The sequence below is a fragment of the Chenopodium quinoa genome, unplaced genomic scaffold (genome assembly GCF_001683475.1).
Source record: "Chenopodium quinoa cultivar QQ74 unplaced genomic scaffold, ASM168347v1, whole genome shotgun sequence".
NCBI classification, from domain to species: domain Eukaryota; kingdom Viridiplantae; phylum Streptophyta; class Magnoliopsida; order Caryophyllales; family Amaranthaceae; genus Chenopodium; species Chenopodium quinoa.
In genome coordinates this window covers 912,418-931,172 of record NW_018745684.1, presented here as the reverse complement: position 1 = coordinate 931,172, position 18,755 = coordinate 912,418, and the positions used below count along the sequence as shown (strand labels likewise).

At 33.3% G+C, this 18,755-nt stretch overlaps 3 protein-coding genes and 1 pseudogene across 3 annotated transcripts; all 4 read right to left on the bottom strand.

Moving 5' to 3' along the window:
- Positions 1-310: 310 nt before the first annotated feature.
- LOC110717486 (salicylic acid-binding protein 2-like) lies at positions 311-2,272 on the bottom strand. The gene is made up of 3 exons (XM_021896200.1): positions 2,168-2,272; positions 535-672; positions 311-433 (listed from the first exon to the last, which is right to left on the bottom strand). The coding sequence occupies exons 1-3, from the start codon at positions 2,270-2,272 to the stop codon at positions 311-313; spliced, it is 366 nt and encodes a 121-aa protein (XP_021751892.1).
- Positions 2,273-6,033: 3,761 nt separating this feature from the next.
- Positions 6,034-8,494, bottom strand: LOC110717723 (annotated as a pseudogene).
- Positions 8,495-9,661: 1,167 nt separating this feature from the next.
- On the bottom strand, positions 9,662-12,085 carry LOC110717620 (salicylic acid-binding protein 2-like). The gene is made up of 3 exons (XM_021896368.1): positions 10,740-12,085; positions 10,362-10,499; positions 9,662-10,113 (listed from the first exon to the last, which is right to left on the bottom strand). Exons 1-3 carry the CDS (start codon positions 11,106-11,108, stop codon positions 9,814-9,816), a joined length of 807 nt encoding a protein of 268 aa, XP_021752060.1. The 5' UTR covers positions 11,109-12,085; the 3' UTR covers positions 9,662-9,813.
- A 115-nt stretch (positions 12,086-12,200) lies between these two features.
- Positions 12,201-15,828, bottom strand: LOC110717621 (autophagy-related protein 101-like). Its single transcript, XM_021896369.1, has 7 exons — positions 15,498-15,828; positions 15,351-15,387; positions 14,565-14,650; positions 14,208-14,303; positions 13,365-13,524; positions 13,121-13,283; positions 12,201-12,575 (listed from the first exon to the last, which is right to left on the bottom strand). The coding sequence occupies exons 1-7, from the start codon at positions 15,528-15,530 to the stop codon at positions 12,500-12,502; spliced, it is 651 nt and encodes a 216-aa protein (XP_021752061.1). The 5' UTR covers positions 15,531-15,828; the 3' UTR covers positions 12,201-12,499.
- Positions 15,829-18,755: the final 2,927 nt, after the last annotated feature.

The window sequence follows — 18,755 nt, the reverse complement described above, 5'->3', positions numbered from 1 at the left end:
TAAGTAATACTGGACAACTTTATAGTAATCTGAGACGTAGATAGTTTTTTTTTTTTTTTTTTTTTTTTTTGAAAAAAATACTCGTAGTATTTCATCTTATTGGATGATTTTTGAAGAAATTATATTGTATTGTGGCATAGATGATGTGGAGGGAGAGGGAAGGTATAATTTTATACCATGAGTAATGATGGTCTTATAAGCACTAGTCGCACTACTTTCTACGGTACCTAGGTTGTTTTATTTGTCTTTTTTTGGAAAATTTTGTTTTCATTACCGACTTGTCAATTTATTATTGTAATGTAAAATGGCATTATATTACATAAGCAATCCTTACTGATCCATACCTTTCTTTTGAAAGCTTCGCCTCGGGCTTCCATGCATCATGAAGGAACAATGACGATGGCCTTTTCAACAACAAAGTAAGCTCGTAGTCCTTATAATAGTCCACCAGATCAAATCAAGTGCATTAGTAATGCCGCTACATACAAAATTTTAGGAAAAAAGGTCACAATTTAGGTTTTGAGTTAGGATTACCTCAAGGGAGGGCAAGTGAGAGAGCTTTGCGATGAATTGTGGACCAAATAACATTGTCGTGAGGATCTCCTTTGGATCACCAGTGTTCTTGAATTCCGTGTCCAACCAAAAATTTTCATCAGGAAAATGTGCAACAAACTTCACAATACCATAATAAAACATAAGTTAGTTCTCCATTAGTCAAATTGTAACTACGAGTAGCTATTATAGTCACAATCAAAGTAAAATTTGTTTTGATAACCTTTTTGCAATAAGGCAATACGAGTAATCTGAAACTATTTTGTCACTTATATAGTCCCACAAAAAAAAAAAAAAAAAAAAAAAAAAAAAAAAAAAAAAAATTGATATTATGAAGGCCACTACAAACTATACATGCTAGTGTTAACGATATATTTTTTATAATTGTCTATCCATGTTCTTCTATATATGTTCATGTGTCTTTAATAGAGAATGTAAAAATATGTAATTTTACAGTTTAGGTATATGGTGAATTTTTTTAGAAACATTTTGTAATAACAATAAATTCTATGCCAAATTGCCAATACAATATGAGTCTCTCTTCAAAAGTTCAAATGCTTCTTTTAGTTTTTATTATTATTGTGGTAAAAGTAAAGTGTAATGGTGTATTGTTTGCTAAAAAAAACGTTAGAACCTCATTCCTAAGGGCCCTATCATGAGCTTTTAGAGTTCGTTTTATCAATTTCAATTCGGTTAGCTCAAAAGAAGCAAATGAGCAAGAAATCTAAAAGCCTCCAACTAATTAAAACCTTCCAGTTTTTATTTGGTTCCTTTCCTGCAATAGGGAAATTACTAAGTACATGCTTTTGGTTATTCTCTGAGATAAAAAGATTATTATTAGCAATTGTGTACGTTTTTCTTTTAAAAAAAAAAAACAGAGAATTGAACAAACTCACATGATAATTGAGGGAATTCTCTCGAATGTTTATGATTGGACTTGTCAAAAGGACAAATTATTTTTAACTATGGACCAAAAACTTATCATCAATACCTGTATTTTCATTAAATCCAAACCAAGGCAATAAAAAACTTAACTACTCCAATTCAAAAGTAGTTGTGACCATAATACTTTCTTTGTTTTTATTGTTAATTTTTTTTTTCCATCATCAGATATAATATCTATATTTTATTTTAGGTGTCTCAAAATATCATGTTTATTTTTAATTTTAGTAATTTTGTTTTACATTATTTCATCATAGTGTACCTTTTTCTCATATAAAATCCCTAACATTTCCCTAGATCATCATCTTATTATTTACTTTTTCATTTTACCCATATATATTTTCATCATCTTATTATTTACCTTTTTCTTTTATTTATTTATTTATTATTATTTTTTTTGAAGCTTACTTTTTCTTTTATTTTGACCTTTATACAAGTTTTTCTATATTTATTTATTTATTTTTAACCTTTTTCATATAAAAAACATATACTTCGTAATTTTTAAGAATATTACACACCCTCCCTTACCTATAATTTCCGTGAAAAAATGAAAACGAGCATATATATATATATAGGACGTAGAGAGTAACGAACAAATAAATAATTAAATTCAAATAGAATTTAGTATACATTTTGATTGAATTGTCACGCAATTAAAAGGATGGAAAATTACCTGATCAAAAATGAAAGAAGGAGTGTTGACATAGTCAGGCATAAAAGCCAAGAGAAAAACAGCAATTTCAATCTTGTGAGGTAACATTTCCATAGCCAAAGCCATGTTTATCCCACCAAGACTATGCCCAACAAGAATAACTCCTCAATCTAAAAATTGGAAAAATAAAAAATTGGGATCTAAAACCTAAGCTCTGATACCATGTAAGATTTCAGGAAAACTCCTCAATGTGGAATGTGTACCATTGATCAATATATATAGAGTTTTACAAATATTGTAAACCTAGTACGATAAGGATACAAAATATATACAATTATTATCCTAATCTGCGACAAATATTATCATAACTATAATATCCATCACTTTTGATCCTCAGGAAGAGATGTCAACAACTCTATCAATGGCTCGGTATAATCGTGAATACCTTGGACTTCATGGATCTTTTTAGGGTTAATCCCCGAGGCCGCCATGCCAAGCGGAGTAACGCAATGACCAGCGGCCTCAAGTAGGGGCTTAACCTTGAACCAACACATGCTCCAAGGGTTGCTCCATGAACTAGTACAAAATGTTTCTTGCAAGAGGATTCGTCGATCTAACTTCCTTGTTTTTTGTGTGTTTGACTCTTAATAATAACAACAAAGGTTAGCACTGTGAAAAACCGAACCGAACCGGTGAAACCGAACTGTTTCAACCAATCCGAATGAGAACCGAACCGATTAAAAATCGATTTTATGAAACCGAAAACCGACCCGAACCGCATGTTAGTAAAACCGAAACCGAATCGATCCGAGTAAACGTTAAACCGTTTAAGAACCGAACCAAATCTAAATCGAACTGAAAGGAAACCGAACCGAAAATGAACCGAACCGTTTCTAACCCGAAACCGTTTGAACTGACATAAAAACCGTTTACACTGAACCGTTTACAAACCGCAACCCGTTTGCACCGAACCGTTTATGAACCGAACCACTTATGAATCGAACCGTTTACAAACCACTTATAAATTAATTACATTTCTCGAACCCTGATAAAACGATATATACCTTCATAATAAAAGCTTTTATATTTTTTTAACACACACATTAACTTATTAAGTTATTTAAATTATAAAATGTGAATCGGTTAGCCTGTAAATGTCTAGCGTCGCGATTAATAAAAAATCGAATACCGTATAATAATATAATGACGTCATATATTAGAGAGTTAGAAGTACTACGGATTTGTTATATGATTATATTTATATCAGTTTAGCTATGTCTGTAAGCAATACACTTGTAATCGTGTAAACTTATAAATGATAGAATTGACTAGTAGATTAGTACATAAATACAAATTACTTAATTAGATATGACTACATGAGTGATTGACTAATATGACTATATGAGCAATTGTCAATTTAGCATAGTTGCATAACAGATTAATTAACAGTGTACTAGACCATCCTACTCGGTAATATACTAATAGCATTTCAATATTTGATCTATTAGACTCAAGTTAAAAGTTACTCTTTCTTATTAACTTGTTAGTCTAATTAAGTAATTACTAATTACTAATTAATGACTTAAGCCTCAGGGGTAAACCAATAAAGGATATACAAAAATATAATAATCTTATGATTCTCATCCCTTTATACTAATAAATATTTAACTATGAGAATATGAGATGGTTAGATGTTATGTATATGTATAATCGATTGAAAGAATCAATATTACCTTCTTATTCATTAATGTTTTCTTTCATTATACAAATCAAACTACTTTGTAATATCTTCATATATAACTTTATGCAAATATATAATGATAAACGAGTCTTGATTAACCGTCTTGTTGACTAATTAAGAACCGAACCCGTTAACGAACCGAACCAGTTATAAACCGAACTAAAATAAAATGGAACCAAAAAAGAACCGAACCGTTTCTAACCCGAAACTGTTTGAACTGGGATAAAAACCGTTTATACCGAACCGTTAACAAACCGCAACCTGTCTGTACCGAACCGTTTACTACCCGACCGTTTACAACCCGAACCGAATTTAAACCAGGATAAAAACCGTTTATACCGAACCGTTAACAAACCGCAGCCCGTCTGCACCGAACCGTTTACTACCCGAACCGTTTACAACCCGGACCGAATTTAAACCGTGGTTCGAATAAACCGAAACCGAATCGAACCGATAATTATTTAAACCTAACTGAAATCGACCCGTAAGACATTTGAACCGATTTCAAACCGATCTGATTTCAAACCGAACCGAAACCGAACTATCAAACCATTTTGACAGTACTAACAAAGGTGTTTGCTTTTAGTTACGTATGGATATGGGAATGCACCGAGTACTTTACGTAGGCAAAAAAATTGGACCGAAGATCGATATGTCACATTTTATATATATATTTTTTTGATTGAATAGACTTGCGTAGAACATCAGATCAGTATTACAGAAATCAAAATTAGTTAAGTACATGTTTGAAATAAATAAATGTACTCTCACAAAGTCACAATCAAGAAATAATTTCGAACTAACTAAATAAATAGCGATTTGCATTTAATCAATGATAGATTGATATATAGACCCCTACAACTAAATAAGCATAATTATTAGTGGTTTACTGGTTTGTTTTTATAACAAAAGAGAGACACTTTATAACCGCAAGTTAGATCATAAATACATATGAGTACAACAAAAAATTATAAATGCACGAGGGAGACCTTTAGGTGCAGGGATAACTCAAGTGGTTAGAGCTTCTCTCTCAATTTCAGCGATTTTAATACTGTAATAAGGTCTAACAATTTCAGATAAATTCAAGTAAGTACATTCGAGGTTCCATTTCTACTAAATATATATATAATCCATTTCTAGGTGGCAGGTTTGGGAATGCAATAATTAGGAAGGTTAATTTATAATACATGAAATTCTTGCTTATTTACAGGATAAATAAAATCAACTCATAGGTTGGATGAGGTGAGGATCAAACCCTAATTGACTGGTCACATCTGAGAAAAATAAAGGAACTAACCATCCTTTTATCCCTTGATCCTCAATTAACTGAATAAGACACACCTTTAAAAAGGGTTTTAAATGCAAACGCCACAAAACTAAAATACTCCGTGTGCCTTTTGCACGATCTTTCAATTTGACTAGACTAGAAAAATTTACGGAGTTTTAAAATTGATTATTATGGGGGGATCCAGCTGACAGCTTAATACTAATAAGTTATTTAATTCATCTAATTGATGTGTCAACATTCATCAAAGGGCCGGCCCACATAGATTTTATTGACGATTTTTTTAAGATTATTAATTTTTTTTATTTTTTTTGATAGACATTTTAAGATTATTAATTGGTAAGGTGTTGCTCGTTCAAAACGATGATTGATTATCTACGAAGTAGGTATCTACCCACTAATCATTTATCGTCAAATAAATAATTTTCCGATAGTTATTGTTATGGAGTATCTTAGAATGAAAGTTATTGCTCATAAAATTAAAACTTCATAATTAAGCATATGCTATATGAGGATTTTTTGAGTTTTACCACCTTTAACATATCGAGTTTTGAATTTCAATACCATGATTTTTTTTTTGATGAATTTTACCACCTTAAAATATTTTTGATTTCGATTTTGCCACCACTTAACAGATACATGGACGAAGGTTGTTAAGTGGTTATAAGTGTAACAAAATTCGTTAAGGTGGTAAAAAAAAAAAAAGGTTATTGGTTCAATTTTGACACAATTTAGTAAATTACCACCTAAATAAAATAGTTTTTGTTTTTGCTAACAATTTAATTATTGGATTAATGGACTAAATGTGTTAATTTGCGGCAATATATAAATAAAAAAGTTTTTAAAAGGTGGTAATTTTTTTTTTTTTTTGAATAAGTAAAAAATAAATAAATAAAAATCATTTCATTACATACATAATCAGAGTTTTTTGTTTTTAAAGGTAAAAGTCAAATAAATCTTTTGTAATAAAAAGTTCGAATTTATAATGATAAAATAAATCATACGTCAAAGCTAATCTCAAGAATATATCATAATTTTCCGGACATCTTAAAGTGAATTATTGTACGGAGTATTAATTTCAGATCAGATAAAACCATAAAAGGGATCAAGGGAGTAGGTTTTCTTTAATAAACACGGGCGATATCAAGAAGGCAGTCACATAGTAGATGTCGTTTACTAAGCATAGTCACATGATCTGCACCTTGAACCTCCCGGATTTCTTGCACCCCACTGTTCTCAATCATCCATCTTGCAAATTCCTCTGCTAATACTTTATCTTCCTTGCTTATCACATATATTCGCCTTACACTTTCAAATCCATTGTTCGAGAATTTCTTCGCTTTTGTTAGATCTGGAAGAAATAATGACGATGGTTTTTGCCTTGACACTGCTAGCTCATAATCCTGCAATTATATAAACTTAAGAATACGCAATTATAGATATTAATTATAGAAAGGTGATCATAGAAATATTCGGTTGAACATTATGTTATAAAAGGAAGAGCGTTATACAAGTCTACAAGTATTCCCTCCGTTCCTTATTTACATGCCTAAAGAGAAATAGGCATGTAAATAAGGGACGGAGGGAGTAATAGGTAAATTATACTTCCTCCGTTTCAATAATATTGCAACAATTAGACTTTTGCACTATTCATCACTTTTATTTGATCATATAATATGATTTATATGTTAAGCAAAATATAGTCATGGAATCTTGTTACATTCGTCTCATAAAATACTTTCACAATATCAACTTTTTATAATTTTTACTATTATACAATTATATATATTTAACATATAAAATATGCTTTGAGATGCGTAATTTCATCCTTGTTCCAATATTATTTGAACGGAAGAAGTAAATATTATCAACATGATATTATAAAAGAGTCCATGCAAACATTGTCATTGCTAGCTCATAAATCCATAATTATAAAACTTGGAATTGCTTATCTATATGACTATGAGTTTTACATAGCAGTGTAAGTGTGTAACACTATGTTATAAAAGGAATATTGGTACCACGAGTAATACGTAATTATAGATAATATTAACAAGAGATCGTTAAAAAGTCCATGCAAACTTTGAATCCTTTTGGTTTTATTCATCTCGAAACTAGTTCTTGGGGTTTGGAAATGCTACTTAATTTTTAAACACTTTTTATTCTTATAACTACTTCAAGTCTTCAAGTACTGTTTCAACTACCAGTTGTGCTCTACCAAACACCATCACTAAACATCTGCACAACAAATTCTTCAAAACATAGTCTTGAGAGAGAAGACTTTTCCCAAAAAAAAAAAAAATACGGAGTAATAAAAAAATTATTCGGTCATAATTGTCCGTAAGCTAAAGCCATATAATTAATTTTTCAATCTATTTGTATAGTTCAACCAGCTTGATTGCTAAATTAAAGAAATGTATTAGAAATCATATTTTTACATTGTATATCACCTAGTAGGATACTATGATAGTATGATGTGATCACATAAATTAGATTTTTGTACTTTTTTCTTATATTGACTATAAAAAAATACGAACATACATTGAGTATTACCAAGTACACATGTGACTACTAAATCCGAACAGAGGTAAAAAAATGTTCATACCTCGGTAGGAGATAAGGAAGCGAGAAACTGCACAAATTGGGGTCCAAACAGAGTTGCTGTCAAGGGCTCTTCTGGTGAACCATATGTCCAAAACTTTGTGTCATACTTGGCTTCTTCAGGGATCGATTCAGCAAACTTAAAGCAATCAATCAACAATTTCAATCCAAAGTTCAATATCATCTACTCAATTAATAAGTACAACAATACTTAATCAACTAATTACCTTATTTAAAACATAAGATGGTTGGTGTATAGTGTCTGGTATAACAGCAGCTAAAAAAACAGCAGCTGATGTCTTTTGAGGAAAACTTTCCATAGCAAAGGCAATATTCATTCCTCCAAGGCTATGCCCAACAAGAATGACCTTCTCATCGACAGACAACGATGCCATAAAAACAAAGGCTTGTTGTACTCTTCAAAGATGTGAACGTCTTCAATTCGTTTCGTGTTGGCACCAGAACCTGCCATATCTAGTGCAGTCACCCTGTGCCCTGCATTTTCAAGCAGGGGAATGAGCTTGTACCAGCACCATGCTCCCTGACAACACCCATGAACTAAAACAAAGTGTTTCTCCTCATTTTTAGCCTCCATTAATAATAACACGAAATAAATATTTTCTGTAATCTGTTTCCTCTAATTCTTTGATACTAAGTTCAACGTTTGATGGATTGATTGATTACATATTTCGATTTCTGATTTTAATGTGTCCACGTAAAATATTACTGTATAAGGAAACACAAGGTTCCACCAATTTTGGCCTTCAAAATCAAGCCGCACAATCCACATAACATAACGTTTCTTTCAAGTCGCTGGTGCATTCTTTCATACACATCTTAATCAAACAATCTTGACAAATTGACAAATTGTATATGCAAATGACCAACGGAGTCATTTATTCTACCATGGTCATCCTTAAAATGACTAGCACTATTCTTAAATCCTATTGGTTGATTTTTTTTTCTTTTCTTTTAAATGCTTGGTCAAACCTAAAATAGCCAATCAGATTTAAGAATAGTGGTGGTCATGTTAAGGATGACCAGAATGACCATTGAAGAATTTTTAATTTCATTAGCTTAAATCAACAAATAGTTTATGTTTATATTTTACTATATTTTGTATGCATATTTTTTTTTAAATCGGGCATTAAAGACTTAGACATAGTAATTTGAAATTTAGAATTGATTACATTGATGAAAAATGAAAGGAAATGCTGAACACTGGATTTATTTCAATTATTTGAATACATGCCCCCTGATTATCTTTGGTAATCAACCACAAGTCTACAGCTAGTCCACAAATGCGATCTTAGTGTGTGAAAACATCTTAAACAACAACAACGTCTATTAAGCTTATCATACAACCAAAGACCTTTGTCGGCAGTATGGTCTAAAGTATATCGCAGCTGGTTGTTTAGATATCATACGGAGTACACTCAATTTTTCCTAGAATCCAAGGTACACCAATAGACTTTTCACGACAGTATGAGCATGTTACACACCCGCAGCGTACAGTTTGATAATCGCTGCTTTACAGTTGTACTTGATGTTATTAATCAAGATGTAACATTGTGCATCCGATGAACATCATGCATACAAGGTTAAATCCAAAGAACATGAAGACTAAAAGAACAGAACATATACTCCAATGAACATAATATGCAATGAACATTGCATCATCGTAGTTATAACTCTTATGTTCATTGGATCAGAGTTAGTTTTCATATTTTTTTGGTTTTAGGATTGATGTATAACAGACAGGGATCACTGTGCATACGCCTCAGACGCCTCCTCCACCATCATATTTGCATTGAATATATACTACGTATTATATTTTGTTTTGGTATTAATCAAAATATGTTCTTTAATTAAGACTTAGACTCCAAGATTGTGCATCAAAATAGCTTAAAAATGCCATTTATTTTTTTAGAGATCAACCCACAATTACAATTATTTATAAATAATTTAATCACATAGATGTAAAAATACAATTGCTGGAAAACCCTATGGTGCAGGCTGGGATATACTCAAACAATCTACTTAAAATGTTGGTGAAGTTGCTCGATATATATCAGTGATCTCCAGCAAACAACGGCATAGTTTTTGAGGTTTTGACAACATTACCATATGATCAGCTTTTGGTATGGATTTCACTTGATGTGGTGGACTATTTTCAATTATCCACTTTTGAAAATCTGTCTTCACTGATTCATCTTCTTCAGAAATAACAAATACTCGTTTCACTCTTCCAAATCTTTTTTCCGAAAATAATGAATCCTTTGCTAAGTCCTCACTGAATAAACCATCTAGCTTAACCATTTTTTTGGCCAATTCTATATCCTGCATTCATTTTAACCTTACAGTTAGTCATAAACATTATACATACTTTAGACACGATGAGGTCATGGATATTCGTTTTTTTGGATTGGATATCCTATAATGTACAGCCCTAACTGCCTTGGAGATAAGTGAGGATTAAAATCTTGGGTACCATAGTTTGAGACTTCGAAAAAATAGAAAACACATACGAAGTATGATAGTATATGTATGACACTTGGCTATCACTTGAAATTTGTGGGATTAATTACCTCAGGCTGGCAATTTTGGTAGAGTTTAGTGCTCAACATCTTAGGACCAAACATTGCATGAGTGGCTGCTTTTTCTGGACCATTATCAAACCTGAATTTTGTGTCCAAAAGCCCCTCCAAAGGTGTTCTCTTGAATGTCTGTTGTATGATAAAACAGATTAGTACGAGCTCATTAGGATCGTATATTTGTATCGTTGTATGACTTCAAATCAAGAGAAAGATTCCTTTAATAACTTGAACTTTAGGCACGACGAGCAGTGTAAAACAATTTATATACTTCTTGAGCTGGTGTGTGGCAACTATACTGTAGTATAGTTGCCATACACCTGCAAGTGAGCACCATATTCAGATATATAGTGAATAATAATGACGGCGTACCTCTTGAACGAGAGTAAGGGGAGGAGAGGAGCAATTAGGCATATAAGCAGACAGAAAAACACTAACAAGGATCTTCTCTGGAAATTTCTCCATAGCCATAGAGATTGCAATTCCACCAAAGCTATGTCCCACAAGAACAACCTTCTCATCACCACCATCGTCATGTGGATTAATGGACCTCATGACATCCATCAAAGGCTCCACGTAGTCATCAATGGTTACAATCTCACTCAACGGCCGAGCATAGACACCACACCCACCAAGGTCAACGGCTGTAACCTGGCGGCCCGCTCGCCTTAATAGAGGGATTAGCTTGTGCCAGCACCAGGCTCCATGGCAGGTCCCATGCACTAGTACAAAGTGCTGCATTTTTCTTTATTCCCTTCTTGATTAGCTTGATTGATTTTGGTTTATAAGAATATATATGGCTGAGTATGGATTAATTAAATAGGTAATTTCTTGGTTTTTGCAGTTTTTGAAATGGGCAATACCAATTTATAGTACTTTCTCAGATGATGAGGATGGTTATTATTTGAATAGAAAGCTGAAGAAATAAACGCGGAGAATAACAGCATTAATTAGTCAACGACTCTACAGAAAAAAGACAAAGCAATGATGTGAAAGGGAGCGTATGTTGACCAACCCTTCTTTGTTTGGCTGGCCATTATCAGTTGTCAATTTATCACTATATAAGCAAACTTAGGAATGTAACCACTTCATAATAACTTCCGGTGAGATCAAAATGAAGGAAATTTGGTGCATTCAATGTAATTTAACATAATCATAGGTGTTGTTTGGTTGGAGGTAAAAGACATGGGAAATTCTATTTTCTAGGAAATGAATATTTGCCTATTTGGTGTTTAGAGACGCACAAAAACAAGTAATGAAAATCGATTCTAGGATTACCTAAAACCGGAAAATTAGGGGAATTTGTTGTTTGATGACTCAAAATCATCAAATTAGGGGAAATGAATATTCCAAGAAAAGTTTCAATTCCCATAAAACATGAGAAATCACTTACAATTATCAAGCCCCCACCTTGATAAGTCACATTTACCATGATTAGGAGCCCACTTGCATTATTCACACTAATAATTTAATCTCTTTCTTTCTCTCTCCAAATTTATTACGAGTAAATTAAATAAAAAATAATCAAGCTAACTAATAAAACATGGGAAATCAGTTCCTAGGAAATTTAAGTTCCTATATTATCAATCAAACAAACTAAAGTCAATTCCTAGGAGATAGGTAAGTGAAATTACTTTACATGAATTATAATTTCCTATGAGAACTTATTTCCCATGTCAACCAAACAACACTTATGTTAATATGAAACTATCCTACCCTGAAGTCCTAAATTGTCTTATCAAAATCAAATTATTACAGTACATTGCCATGATTTGAGCAATGACAAACTTCTCATGAGGTGAAGAAAAAAAGAAAGGAAGATTTTGATACAGGTTTATAAGAAAAATAAAATTTGTAAATAATAATAAGAGTAGGGACAAGACATTATATGCATAAAGATTAGATATGAACAAGCAAGTCGTCGAAACTTTATCCTTCGCAGGCATGATTATAGTACAGAGAAGAGTAGGAAATTACTCATATGAGATATGAAGAGGGGAAAACAAGAAGGCCCTATTTACAGATGTAGAGCACTTAAGACATGAATCCCGGTCACCTTTTCACCTTTTACGATCCTGTTCCAGATTGACCAGATTAAAATCTTTCTGATGAACTGATTTACCATTGAACTGTCAGCTAAGCATGGTTGGATGGCCTGTTTGAAGCATCCTTTTGATCATATCCATCCCAAACGTAGTATCTGATGAGCTGAATGAAATAGAATTACATTAGTACAGTCTATTAGTCATGATATTTGGTAACCTGTGAACATGAATAACAAGAATCGGAAAGAGCTGAATAAAGAGATGATAACATTTACTGTACTGCTCTACGCATACAGTTAAGAACTATGTTTTTAGACTTGGGTGGTTGTGTCAAACATGGGATATGCGTCAAAGTGTTAGACTTGAATTCATGTTTAATTGTATACAAGAATACAGCTCATCCAATCAATTGCATTTCTCACTAGCATTCCGAAGACAATTTTGGTAGGGAAAAAAAAAGTATGAACACATTTAAGCTCTTCTGGAGAAAACCCGTAATCAGCTTCAAACCATATTTACGACGTAATACTTCACAATATAAAGTTAATGCAGGAACAAAAACAACAAAATAAGAACATAAAAAGCAAGGAATAGAAAAACAACTAGTGTTTAAACAAATCCTCAAGAGCAGAAAACACCAAGTGGATTCTCATTGAGAGATTGAACATGAAAACATGAGAGTGACCGGAAAGGGTATAGATGACACACCTTGGGATAGCAATCTCATAGGGAAATGAGATTCCTTCACGACTTGGAATGGGAGGAATATGATCCTTTTTCTCATTTATAAATTTTATTATTTGAAAGAGAACCTCCCGAAGTGACACTTCAATTGCAGCCCTACGAGCACTTCTCTCCTCGGATGCACCCTCTAAAATCATTCATAACAGATTAAAAACAGGGGATATCTCTAGGAGCAAACACAATCATACAAGCATGCTAACAAACTAACCAGAGTCTATAACTTTGGAGTGATGAGATTTGCTAGAGGTTGGTTTGTGATGTTGAGCAACATTCAGATTGATGTACCATTGTTCCCAATAAAGACGTTCAACTTTGTTTGAGAACCATATCGCCTTATTGCTCTTTACTTCGTAGAAAGACAAACATATCTGTACAGCACCATTTAAACCAAAAAAGCTAAGACCTTGGGATTTATGTAGTATGGAAAGGACACCTAAGACACACCATATCAACAGCATAGACAAAGCCACATATACCAAGGAGGTAAGATTACCTATGAGTCTATGACATACTATATCAACAACATTGATAAAGCCACAAATACTGAGGAGTAATGGCATGCTCACTAAGATGAGCTCCTCCCTCCACCCCCCCACCACCACCCCCAAACCCACCCATGGAACAGTTGTCTGTATGAATTTTGTGATTTAAACTAGTAATGTGATAACTTTCCAGACAAAGGCAGTAGAATATAAACAATGATTTCTTTTCAGGGAACTCTACTATTTACTTCAACTACCACCAAATCAATACACTTTAGATACAAAGTCAATTCAGTCCTAAAATTTGAGTCCAACATTTGACCAGGAGGATAAAATAAAATAGCCAAATGTGGAAAAAAAAAAAAATCCATAAAAAGGAATGGCTTAACATACGAGGAGGGCGGGTAGTATAGAAGTGACCCAGATATTATATTTATACAACAAGAAGACCAAAGTAAGATGCCTTCATTGTACAATCATAGCACACAAGATTCATATACTAAAAAATGTAGACAAATATCAAGTGAAAGCTAAAGATACATGTATGAGAAGTCAGCGCTAAACCTCACCTGACTTTTTTTATTAGGGTGCTTCTCTACCCAAGATATGAACTGATCAATCTTCTCATCTATCTTCTTTTCCAGTTCCACGTCTCCACATTGGACCTACAAAAATATTATTATGTGATTCAACTGCTTAGGTAACATTAGAGAACTTTACAGTAAACATGTTGTATTCATGTGTCCAGAAAGATTTCAATGGATGAGTTTGCAACAATGGTTTTACAAAGGAACAATCAATCTAAATACAACAGTATAGCAGTATTGAAAGAGTGACTGCCACAGAAGATATGGAATCTACAGCTAAACACATCTTAATTTGTAATTATCATCTACAATTACTTAATACTCGAAGAGACAACTCACGTATGTAATGTCAAAAAGTTCCAAATCAACATCTTTTGGCCGCACAAGGCCCAGCGCCCTGTGAAACATAACTGTATGTAGTATACCTGCATATAATTTCGATGAATGATTAGCTCATAAGTTGGTATAAAAAAGAAATCGGCTCACAAGATGGTAAAACACATTCCAAGTTTTCACGATAAAATTTGAATTACAATCACCATAGAAAAACGAACAACTTGAACCAATTACCATTGCAATAGTATAAAAGTTCATTGAAAAAAAAGATGACCAAATAAAATTCACATATCTTATCATCTTCAAGTAAACTGACTGTCAATATAGCAATATACCAACTAAAATTCAAGATACTCAGACTAGTTGTGCCAAGGTGTACAATGCAGTTTAAAAGTGACAATTAACATCGTAATGCGTAACCTTAGTCAATCATTCGAAAATCCATTGCCAATTTCTTTAATTTTTTCCAAGGTGCTCGAAAACAAAGTCAATAGAAGTGTTGGAATTACAAGAGCAGTCAAGTTCAGATTTTAGGACTTTGAGATAACTAGGGCAAATCAAATTCCAACAAGAATAATCCAACAAACAAGGAACGGAATATACTAAATTTTAACTACAATTCAGAAGAAAAAAACTATCAAATTAACAACCATAGACAATCAAAACATATCTAATCCAAAATTAATGGACAAATTGTAAATTGATAGCAATTACAGGTTAATATAATCATCTGCAAACCATAAATATCATTACAAATGCCAATTACAGAGAAAAAAGGGGTTAACTTACATCGCAAAACTTCTCTAATTTCAAAATGCTCTACTTCCTGCAACAAAATTAAAAAATATAAAATAAAAAAAAAAAAAAAATTCAAATACAATTGATAATTGAAGGGAAAAAAAAAAGAAAACAAAGAGTAAAATTAAGGATGCTCACCAATTCTTTGAGTTGGCAAACTTCGCAATTCATTTGTACCTAGAAATTCGAAATTTGAAATCCGATTGATATGGAACCCTTAAAACCGAAAATTGAACTGTAATTCTCCTGTTCTTCGATTGCAGAACAATTTTGATTGGTTTAGAAGAGGGAAGAGAGGGAAGAGAGAGAAAGAGGTAAAGAGGGCAAAGCAATTGATTGTTGACAAAGGAGAACAAGTGATGATTGGAAGTTTACCAGTTTGGTAACCAGGTAAAGTAAGTTGAAGGTCAATCAAAGATTGATATCGGAGATATTAATTAACATTTAATTACGTACTACGCCTTCTCAAACACTTTGAGTATTTTGATGTTTTAGATTCCACGACTATTTGGTTAACTATTCCCTCCGTTTTATATTATAATTCCTGTTTTTTTATTTTAGGAAATCAAAATTTTGTTTACATTTCTATATTTGGATATAATGTAAAAACCATTATACCTTTATTTTTTTAACTTTATTTATTGTACTTTCTAAATTACTCATTAAATTTCAACTTGTTTTATACTTTTTCCACTTTCTCTCTCTAATTTTTGTCTATAATTATACTTTTCACCTTTTTTTTTAATGTACTTCATTCACTTTCCCCTCTTTAACTTTTGTCTGCAATTGTACTTTCTACTTTTTTTCATGTACTTCATCCACTTTCTCCTTCCATTTTTTAAATACAGTGAAAAAACACAAACAAGAACTATATATTGGGACGGAGGGAATAGTTTTTTTCTTAAATTCTTTTATCATAATTTTTTAAATAACCTTTTTATTTTTCCTCAAAAAAAAAAAAAAAGAAAAAGTTATTGATTAGCATAAACCAACATTACAAATCCTTTGTTGGATTCTTTTTTATGTACTAGTATTTGTTAAATTTAGATATTAATTGTAGATGACTATGACTTTTTATTAAAAAAAAAATTGTTTTATTCAGTTTTATTCAAAAAAAAAAAAAAAACGTAGTATATCCATGCAACAACCAGGAGAAACGAGAAGTGTCTTAGCTACATTCATTTCAGAATCTAAACATCTTGAGCTTCTCGCAATCACTTGTTCCACTGTCTTCCAACAAATTTAATTTGCACATCCATCTCCGTCAGCCAGAGCTTCCTACATGACGATACAAATTAAGAAAACCATCATGAGCATGTAACATATCAATAGCATTAGGACAATCAACATATATGAGAATAGGGTGTAGTTAATGTTATAAACGGAACTGCGGGAACAAAAACAGTAAGAACAAAGTTACCGAAAAATAGACTGAGTCGCGGACTATGTCGCTTTCTTTAGAACATTCACGGCACTGCCCTGAAAAGGTGCAAGCAGTTCGTACTAAACCGGATGTTCCCCAGGATAAAACAGCCTTTCTCTATTGAAATTATACCGGTGGAACTGCACAAAACCACCGGGCAACTAAACACCCAAAAAGAAAAGAAACTGCTCGAGGGTTTTGTTTTTGTGAGGAAAAATAGAGAGGAGAAGAAGATTGCTTTCTGTATTTTTTTGTGTATCAAAAACAGGAAATCAACACGCCTTTTATAGGAAAAATTGCAACGTAACTGCTGCTGTTTAATTAGGCACTAATCACGCAATTAAAACGGTCATAAGTTGAACGTTCAAAACGGTTACAGAAGATTAATGCGTGGCAAAACGTTTAGCAAAAAATCAGTGAAAACGTTTGCATGATTAACGCTCCATTAATCAGTTTTGAATAAAAACGGTCAAATGTAATCAGTCAAAAACGTTTAGCAAAAATCAAGGAACTAATCACGCAATTAGCCTTGTCCAAAAAATAAGTTTATTTAATAAACCCGACCCGACCCAACCCAACCCGGCCCGGCCCAGTTCGGCGCGCGTGTGTGTGATAGATGGTTTACCATATAGGTCCTCCCTCTCCACAAAATGTGGGTAGCCCAAGGGCCACACCCCTTTAGCCCACTCTCTATATTATAAAGAGAGTAAAACTCTCATTTCCCACCAATGTGGGACTTTGAGTTTTTCACAAAATTCACACACTACACACTTGTTGTTCCAACAATCCCCCACTTGAATTTTTTGAAAACATTTTCGAGCAGAATCCATACATATATAGGTTGCGCATAAACAGAAGTGTTTTTCAACTTGAACTTCGACGTAGTGAGTACGATTCAGATTCAACAAGGGTGACTCGAAGTTTTGAACCCTATCTCTGACAACGTACCACACACAACCTACTCTTGGTGTTGTTCTAGACCCGTGCTATTTCGGCCACGCACGTCTATCCCAGTGTAGTGAATGCTCTAGAAATGCTGCCACACATTTCATAGGAAGCGGCCTAACTTCCACATTCACATAGGTGAATCTATCAAGAGTACTCCTGTAGCTTGGTACTCCACTCCAAATTGGAGTATAGATTTCATTAAGAGTTCCTATTAACTCATCCTTGATCGCTTCAGGAAATTATGTCTTTTGAACATATTCAACTCATAACACACCATAACTTGTTATTACCCTTTGAACCTATTTCTTGGGATCTCCAGTTCATAGGTTGGGTTACCATTATGTGTGGTTCATTTCAATGGCAATAGTCCCATTTTCTTAGAGGAAAAATGGACTTTCTCCCTAGCTAATCCTTTCGTCAAAGGATCAGCCAAGTTATTCTCAGTGCGTACGTGATCCACTCTAACAGCTCCGATAGAGAGATATTCTCTCACAGTGCTGTGCTTACGACGTATTTGTCGTCTCTTACCGTTGTAATAACGGTTTTGAACTTTTGCAATAGCCGCGGTACTATCGCAATGGATCAAGACAGCCGGTAATGGCTTTTCCCATAGGGGAATTTCACCTAGCAGGCCTCTTAACCAACCTGCTTCTTCACTAGCCGTAGCTAGTGCTATCATTTCTGACTCCATGGTGGACTGAGCCAAAATAGTCTGTTTCTTAGACTTCCAAGATACAGCTCCACCGGCTATAGAAAAAATATATCCACTAGTAGCCTTAGAGTCATCTGATAAGGTGTTCCAGTCAGCATCACTATAGCCTTCTAGTACAGCTGGAAACCTTTCATAATGCAACCCTAGGTTCATGGTCCTCTTAAGGTATCTCATGACCCTTTCAATAGCATGCCAATGCTCATTACCAGGACAACTAGTAAACCTGCCTAACAATCCCACGACATAGGCAATGTCGGGTCTAGTACAATCAGTGGCATACCGAAGGCTGCCAATGATGCTCGCATAATCAGAT

Excerpts from the sequence above, each read along its gene's own strand:
- LOC110717486 (XM_021896200.1), bottom strand. The coding sequence starts at position 2,272 with ATGGCTTTGGCTATGGAAATGTTACCTCACAAGATTGAAATTGCTGTT. Across the intron at positions 673-2,167 it reads CTTCTTTCATTTTTGATCAG|TTTGTTGCACATTTTCCTGA; the intron begins GTAATTTTCCAT and ends GGTATTGTGAAG. Across the intron at positions 434-534 it reads CTCACTTGCCCTCCCTTGAG|GACTACGAGCTTACTTTGTT; the intron begins GTAATCCTAACT and ends GACTATTATAAG.
- LOC110717620 (XM_021896368.1), bottom strand. The coding sequence starts at position 11,108 with ATGCAGCACTTTGTACTAGTGCATGGGACCTGCCATGGAGCCTGGTGC. Across the intron at positions 10,500-10,739 it reads CCCTTACTCTCGTTCAAGAG|ACATTCAAGAGAACACCTTT; the intron begins GTACGCCGTCAT and ends ATCATACAACAG. Across the intron at positions 10,114-10,361 it reads ACCAAAATTGCCAGCCTGAG|GATATAGAATTGGCCAAAAA; the intron begins GTAATTAATCCC and ends AAATGAATGCAG.
- LOC110717621 (XM_021896369.1), bottom strand. The coding sequence starts at position 15,530 with ATGAATTGCGAAGTTTGCCAACTCAAAGAATTG. Across the intron at positions 15,388-15,497 it reads TTTGCCAACTCAAAGAATTG|GAAGTAGAGCATTTTGAAAT; the intron begins GTGAGCATCCTT and ends ATTTTGTTGCAG. Across the intron at positions 13,525-14,207 it reads ACCCTAATAAAAAAAGTCAG|ATATGTTTGTCTTTCTACGA; the intron begins GTGAGGTTTAGC and ends GGTGCTGTACAG.